Raw genomic sequence first — 7,732 nt, forward strand, 5'->3', positions numbered from 1 at the left:
GCTGCATACTTGAGTTGAGTCTCCGAAGGTGCTGTGAGGATTGCCGAAGCGCCTGAACCGTTCTTGCAATAGGCTCCATCACATTCTAGCTGCCAGATTACTTCAATGACCGGAGGGCTCTGCGAAGGTGCTGATAGTGTCCAGTCAGCAACGAAATCTGCCAAGACATGTGACTTATTGCGCTTCGCGGGATAAAATCAATGGTGTGCGATGCCAACTGCGTTGCCCATTTTCTGATTCTTCCTGAGGATTCTCTGTTCTCAAACATGTCCCGAAGGGGAAAATATGTCGGGACCTTGATCTTGAAACTCTAGAAATAATGGTGAAGCTTTCTGGCTGCCATTACCACTGCATAGGCCATCTTCTCCATTTCAGAGTAGATCAACTTTGATCTGTTTAGGGCTTCGGATACGAAGTAGATTGGTAGCTGTTTCAAACTGCCTTCGACCATTCTCTCTTCGACTAGTGCCGCGCTCACCGCGGAGCTTGAAGTTGCAATGTATAATAAGAGCTCTGCTCCAGGCGAAGGACTTGTCATTACGATGAGGTTTTCCAAGTACTTCTTCAGGTCTTCGAAGGCTTTGTCTTGCTCAGTACCCCAGTGAAAATTTTCTATGCCTTTTTCAGCACCTTGAAGAAAGGGAGTGATTTTTCTGCGGACTGTGAAATAAATCTGTTTAGCGAAGCCAGATGGCATGTTAACTTCTGTACCTCTTTCTTGGTCGAAGGTGGTCGCATTTTTCAAATGTCTTCGATCTTTACTGGGTTTGCCTCGATGCCCCTCTCTGTGATCATGCATCCAAGAAGCTTCCCCCTTCGGACCCCGAAGACACACTTTTCTAGGTTCAGTTTGAGCCTGTGCTTGCGAAGGTTGGCGAAGGTCTCTCGAAGATCTGAGATATGGTTTTCGCATTTTTTGCTTCGCACGACGACATTGTCGACGTACGCGGAGATATTTCTGTCGAGTTGGGTGTCAAGTACTGCTGCGATGGTTCTATTGAATGTGCATCCTGCGTTGCGAAGCCCCTCAGGCATTCTTACATAACAGTAAGTGCCAAAGAGAGTGGTAAAACTGGTCTTCTCCTCATCTGACTTCTTCATGAAGATTTGATGGTAGCCGGAAAAGCAATCTAACATGCTTAACATCTCCGACCCTGCCGCCGCATCTACCAAAGCGTCGATGCGAGGCAGAGGAAACTCATCCTTCGGGCATAACTTGTTGAGGGTGGTGAAGTCAATGCATATTCTCCAACTTACATTCTTTTTTGGGACCATAACTACATTAGCCAGTCATTCTGGGTACTGTACTTCGCGGATTACACCCGCATCCAGTAACTTCTGAACTTCGCTCTGTGCGGCTTTCTTGCGGTCTTCGGACATCGTGTGAAGACGCTGCTTACGTGGCTTAACCTTTGGATCCACCCTCAGCTCATGCTCCATGACTTCCCAACTGACTCCTCGTGGGTCCGAAGATGACCATGCGAAGACATCCTGATTATTCCTCAAGAACTGAATCATCCTGGACTCTTCGGCGTCTTCTAGGCCTCTGCCTATCGTTACTGTGCGATCCGGAACATCTTCACAGAGCAAAACTTTTTTGGTGTGCTCAGCCGGCGTAACCCCTTCTTTGTCATGCCGCTCAGAACTGAGTGGCTTCGCTTCCCCTTCTTCGGCATCATTGTCTACACCTTCGATTGCGTGCACATTTTTCATGTCACATGCCGCATTATCTTCGCATCTCCTGGCTTCTTCTTAGTTGCCAAGGATCATGATGACTCCTCCGGCTGTCGGGATTTTCATGCATAAGTAAGCTTGGTTGATGACTACTGCGAACTTGATGATGCTGTTGCGGCCGAAGATGGCATTGTTTGGGTAGGCAATGTATACCACATCAAAGGTTACGAACTCTGTTCTCTGGGTATTGCCTTCGCCAAAAGTCACATTCAACTCTATTTTGCCAAGGGCTTCGATTCTTTTGCCCCCGAAGCCAATAAGCGGGTACTGAGACTTGTGCAGGTTTTTCTCTGTGAAGCCCATCTTCACGAAGCATTGCCAAGTGAGAACATCTGTGGAGCTGTCGTTATCAACAAGGATCCGACCTACGTGGTTTCCCGCGAAGTGTACAGAATTTCTACCAATGTTTGCACGGATGACAAGAGGGTCGTTATGTGGGTAGTGCTGAAGCCTGAGGTTGGCTTCGGAGAAGGTGATTGGGACGTGAGACCAAGGAGTGCGGAAATATTTGCCTTCGCAGACATGCGAGACGGTGCGGAGGTATTCTTTCCTCTGACGCTTTGTCTCGTGTACTAGCTCATTCGATCCGCCGGAGATGGCATTGATGACGTTCACCGTGCCTCCGACTGGATCATTGGCTCTCTCTAGGATCGTACCAGGTTCTAGCTTTGGCGGTGGAGGGAGGTAGGTTTGTTGCTGGGATTGTGGGTGCCACCCTTGATGTGGCACCGAAGGGGTTTGGATTTGCGGGAGTTGTGGCACCGAAGGTGCTGGAAGGGCTGGTGGGGTGTATGTGGGGTTGTAGTGGAAGGTTGGGAAGGATGGTGATAGGGTGGGATACGCCGAAGTCTAGTGAGGTTGTTGCGGAGGCTGCCACTGAATTTGTGGTGGCGGGCCTCGCGGCTGGTTGTTGTGGGCATAGTTGACGGGCTTCGGCGGTGGTTCGGTGTTCGCGGCTCGGTCCAATTCTTCTTTCTTCTCCTTGACGAGGGGGCACTCGCTCGTCCAATGACCTTTGTCTCTGCCATGAATGCAGCAGTAGGGTACTTTTTGCTTTCAGGCGGAGTTTTCCCTCCGACCCCGACTAGAGTTGCTTCGGTCGCTCCTCCCTCCTCTGTTGTTCTGAGGCCGGGAGTCGCGGGCTTCATCACCGGATACCGTGTTCACGACCTTCGGGGTCTTCGCTTGTTCAGCCTGATGTGGCTTTGGTCGGTCGCAATTTCGCGATCTCTTCTCATTCATTTCTTCGATTCTCTGGGGCTTTCCTTTGTCTGAGACGTAATATTCTTGCATAATCTCGAAGAGCCTGTTCAGGGTCTTCGGCCTGCGGCGCTCAAGGTACTCTCCGCATAGGCCAAGACTCAAGCCCGCGATTGCGGCATCGATGATGGTCTTTTCCGCAACATCTGGTGCCCTTGCGCGAAGCCTGACGAGACGGTGCAAGTATTCTTGCAGTGTGGATCCTTCTTGCTTCAGGTTGTGGAAGTCACATGAGTTGACTTCTTCAGGCTTCGGCGCTCTGAAGGCGGCTGTGAGTTCTCTTTGGAGCTGATCCCAGGTGTGGATGTGGCCACCTGGGAGGTTAGAGTACCAATGCTGAGCGAGGCCCTTCAGTGAGAGGACAAACACTTTGACTTTGCATGCCGGGCCGCCTCCGGATGCTTCGATGGCCGCTTCGTACTTGAGGAGGAAGTCTTTTGGGTTGGAATCCCCATCGAACTGCAGGAGAATGGTGGGGTTGAAGCGTGGGGGCCATGGGAGCTCTTCGAACTCTGCGGAGAGAGGCGTGGTGAGGCCTTGTTGCGAGCGAAGGTATTGCGGTCGAAGCTGTTGTGGCATCACGTACTCGCCTTTCTCTTTGTCCGAGTACTGTTCTTCTTCAATGATAATGGGTTGTTGGCGGAGCCTATGTGGCTCAGGCGCCTATTGCACGGGTCTGGGGGCTTGGCGAAGGGGCTTCATCATTACCAGACAATCTCAAATGGCCTGCCGCATTGCCTTGCAGCGAAGCTCTTCTTCCTTTAACTTGTTGAGTTGCTCCTCTAGCTCTTCGGCAGTGAGCTCCTGCCCCTTCCCCTTCGCTCTTGTTGCTGCCGGCGCATTCGATGTGCCGGCCTGTGCTTGATGCGCTTGACGGAGACGTTCGGAGAGACGTTCGTCAATTCTCTTCATGGTTCGGATGTCTTCGGCGGAGATGCCGAGGTCATGGAGATCGACCTCAAGGTCCCCGTCAGCAAGGTCTTCGACCTCGAAGTCTTCGGCGTGGTCGGCGTGGTCTTCGTTGTTGTTGTTGTTTGTCAGGACGAGGGTGTTGTTTGTCGAAGGAGGGGCTTCGGTCGAAGTGTTGGCCTCCAAAGCGTTGGGGTTTGGTTTCTTCTTTGCTGCCATGTGGTTGTGTCGAGGACAGGCCGTGGGTGGGCGCCAAAACTGTTGGTGTAAGATACTCTCCAGGACGAAGAGATCACAACAGCCCGCTCGGGGAGAAGTAATGAACACAATGACAGCACGAAAATCAAAGCGACAGCGTAATTGCTCTGTATTCAAATCTGTCTTACACAGTTACAGGGGATATTTATAGCCTAATAGCTCAACTACTCTCTGGCCGAAATCCCCTAACTGCCAGCATCTGAGAATATTCCTAGGGCAATCTCATAATGTTACAACATTCGACACAAAGTAGTGGAATTACAGCTGGACACGACACTCCGTACAGATTTCTGACAGTGGGACTTCCTCTCTTCGCGCACCTTCGCGATCAAGGTCTTCGCAGCCTCGTCGAAGAGGCTCTCAGAACCGCTTCGCAGTATGTCCCTTCGCCATGCGCGCCGCCTCTTCGCTTCTTTTCGGGCGGGACCTGCCCTCGCTCTCCACTCTTCGCTTCAGGGCTCCCGGACGCGTCCTCTTCACCTTCGCAGTTTGCTTCGCCATTTCTCCCGCTTCCTTGCTCGCGGTTGACTGCCTTCGGCGACGGGCGAAGGTGGCGTCCCCAACACGGCTCTTAACATGTCAAAATAAATCCAGAAATAAAGACCCACTAGGATACTGGATGGACTTGAGCACGATTTGAAAGCTTGAAAGAATTCAATTTTAGCTCAAGCCTGGTACAAAACAATTTTTACTATTCCCCACATTGTGAACATTGAGGACTGGTAGTTTGGTTTATGGCGCGTTTGAAATTGCTAGGTCAATCGGATTTGGCAGAAAGAAATCCGGTATTTTCCTTTCACTCGGATTAATTTAAAAATCTTCTGGTAATGAATTTAAACTTCAAATCTCTAAATCTGGTTAAAGACTTAAAGGTAGGATTCATCCCCGTGACGCTCTTAGAAAAAATTCAAAGTAAATTCTATCGGTAGGTAGGCGTTACATATGGACGGTTGAACTCTTCTGAACTTTTGCATCACCCACAACTCGGCCACTCCCCCAGACTGGCGAGGAGCGAAGATGGTGGCGTCAGCAGCGCATTTCACCAGCGGCTTCCTCTGCCCGACCAAATCACCAAGGACGCCACCGCCCCCGTCCTCCTCCTCCCGACCGTCTCGCTCCCGCCCCCACTTCCGCATCCGATCCCCCAACCCCAAGAACCCAGCGGCGGCGCCCGTCTCCTCTCGCATGGAGGCGGCCCAGCCCCAGACGCGCGACGCCCAGGGAAGGGCGGAGTCGGCCATGAAGCTGCTGTTCGTGGAGATGGGCGTCGGCTACGACCAGCACGGCCAGGACATCACCGCCGCCGCCGTGCGCGCCTGCAAGGACGCCATCTCCTCCAACTCCATCCCCGCCTTCCGCGGCGGTACGCAGAATTTTCGCCTTCCGTGATATGCCCCTTGTTCTCGGGCATTCCCTCGAACACGTCGCCCGCACCGCCAGGAGATGCTGAACTGAGTTGTTTTGGTTGTGGGCTGCGCCTGCTGCAGGGTCTATACCCGGAGTGAACACCGACCAGATGAAGCTGCAGATCAAGCTCGGCGTGCCGAGGTCGACGCAGCACTTGCTGGATGCTGAGAGAGTCAAAGCCGTCTTCCCCTAGTGAGCATTATCTCTGCCCTTCTTTCCTTCTCGTCCTGTTAAAACTTTGAACTTTGGCTCTGGAGTGCTGAACGGTTGCCGTGCAATGGTGTGATGAACTATTAGTTAATAATGAAGTAGAATTTTCCATAGTTCTTGATGCTGAGCATGCGATCCTATAATTGTTAGGGGAGCAAATGTAGGGCTCTCAATTTGCAACCCCGTTTTATTCTTGGGCTCTGATATAATCTCAGAACAAACATATTGTCAACAATTGCTAAATGTATGAGCATAAGCTGATATTTTCTTAGCACAATGTCATGATGACGCCTACTCATTGATTTGTGTAGAGAAACTTCTTTAGCAGCGGTGCTTGCAATTCATAGCAGTATGGAAATTTGTTGGTGTGGTGCCCATCAATTGGCACAGGGAGACCACATTACCAATGTTTTAGGCAGCCATGGGCTTTGATTAGAGGTTCCGTGTTTATGTAGTACTCTATAGTAGCTCCTTGACCTTTGTGACAGATAACATTCCTTTCTCTGGACTCGTTTTCTTTTCAACCTAAATACGGACCTAAACTTAGCTGTAAACACCATATTTTCCTGCTTCAGTCAACCATGTACAATATTCTCCAAGACTTCATTGCATCAGCATAACATGAGAATACCTTTGTAAAGATTTGAAGGGATCATGATTTTGGTAAACCACCATTTGACTATCTGAGCCATCGCTGCATCTTTGCAATGCTTCATCAAGTGGAACAGCAAAGGATGCATGGTCAGTGTTTTACTGAAGGACTGGGAAATGTTTTAGATGATTTTTTTTCTGGTCAGCAAACAATATCTTGTACATAAGCCACACTATAACATTCTATGTTAAAACTAGTGAAAATAGATAGCATGCTGATAAGCAACCCCCCCCCCCCCCCCCCCCCCGCACCCCCAAACCACCACCAGAAAGGGAAGCATCCCAGTCATCCATCGACTATCATGGCAAATCAGTTCATGTGTACCTTCGGTGACAGAATGCTCAATAGTTGTGCTATGCAATTTTAGGTAACAGTAGATAAAATTTGGAATGAAATTGAATTTATATTTATAGGCATATGTGGGGATCATATCTGGAAAAGCAGTCACATTTTCTTGACTAATTGAAGAAGAATCTTGCATGGCAGGGGTACTCGTGCAGTTTCCATGAAGTCCTATTCGTGCTCTTTTAGTAAGATTGGAAACGTAGCATGCACTTATAATTCAGTAGGCATTTAACAAGATTGTGGCGAAAATCAAGTATCTTGGATTGGATGGTGTTTGGCTGTAACAGCTATCACTGACCAAAATTAAGTAGGCATTATCTCAATTCCAACGTAATATATTATTGACAATTGTACTGATAGTATGATCTTGGTTGATGTATCTAATCCGCCATTTCGTCGGTTTTCAGTGGCGAGATTATCAGCTTCGAGGTTGTCGACGGCGGCATGATCTGTTCAAGCGGCGTGTGCCTGGAAGCAATGGGGGACAAGAACGACGACTGCTACATAGTCAACGCTGCAGTTTACGTCGGCTACTGATGTAATGTAATCCTGGAGGAAGAGTTTTGCTTTCATCTGGAACAGTAGGAATCGGACAGGCCTCGTCCACAATAAGCACACGCCATTGCTGTAACGGCTGCACATCATTGGTGTCGTGCTGGGTCTATGTATGCCTGCCCTCGCCTTCCGGTCACGGCATGCCCAGTTGGTTCCCGAGCATTTGCAATGCGGCCTTATCGTTCTTGCGGCCGGTCCGTTTGACTGCATTGCAGCCGTGCACGCCGCTGGGTGCCTGGGTTCTTGGACTTTCGTGACAGCGCCGCGAGCCCCTGCCGTGCACGCTGCCCGGCCGGCGGAGTCCTGGTCGCCCTGGGAAATGCTGGTAGCGGAGTAGCCTTTGACAGCGCAGCCCCAGCCGCCGGCGACTATCGCTGCAGCGCCGCCGCTTCCTCTAAGAAC

The 7,732-nt window shown here is 50.4% G+C and overlaps 1 protein-coding gene across 1 annotated transcript; it reads left to right on the top strand.

Annotated features, from left to right (window-relative positions):
• Window positions 1–5,124: 5,124 nt before the first annotated feature.
• LOC120673045 lies at window positions 5,125–7,492 on the top strand. The gene is made up of 3 exons (XM_039953730.1): window positions 5,125–5,524; window positions 5,649–5,760; window positions 7,183–7,492. Exons 1-3 carry the CDS (start codon window positions 5,179–5,181, stop codon window positions 7,310–7,312), a joined length of 588 nt encoding a protein of 195 aa, XP_039809664.1. The 5' UTR covers window positions 5,125–5,178; the 3' UTR covers window positions 7,313–7,492.
• Window positions 7,493–7,732: the final 240 nt, after the last annotated feature.

Source organism: Panicum virgatum, chromosome 5N (assembly GCF_016808335.1).
Source record: "Panicum virgatum strain AP13 chromosome 5N, P.virgatum_v5, whole genome shotgun sequence".
Lineage (NCBI taxonomy): Eukaryota > Viridiplantae > Streptophyta > Magnoliopsida > Poales > Poaceae > Panicum > Panicum virgatum.

What these genes read in the sequence shown, in the direction of transcription:
- LOC120673045 (XM_039953730.1), top strand. Translation starts at nt 5,179, where the DNA reads ATGGTGGCGTCAGCAGCGCATTTCACCAGCGGCTTCCTCTGCCCGACC. An exon ending in CATCCCCGCCTTCCGCGGCG is followed by an intron (nt 5,525 to 5,648) that starts GTACGCAGAATT and finishes CGCCTGCTGCAG; the next exon opens with GGTCTATACCCGGAGTGAAC. An exon ending in GTCAAAGCCGTCTTCCCCTA is followed by an intron (nt 5,761 to 7,182) that starts GTGAGCATTATC and finishes GTCGGTTTTCAG; the next exon opens with TGGCGAGATTATCAGCTTCG.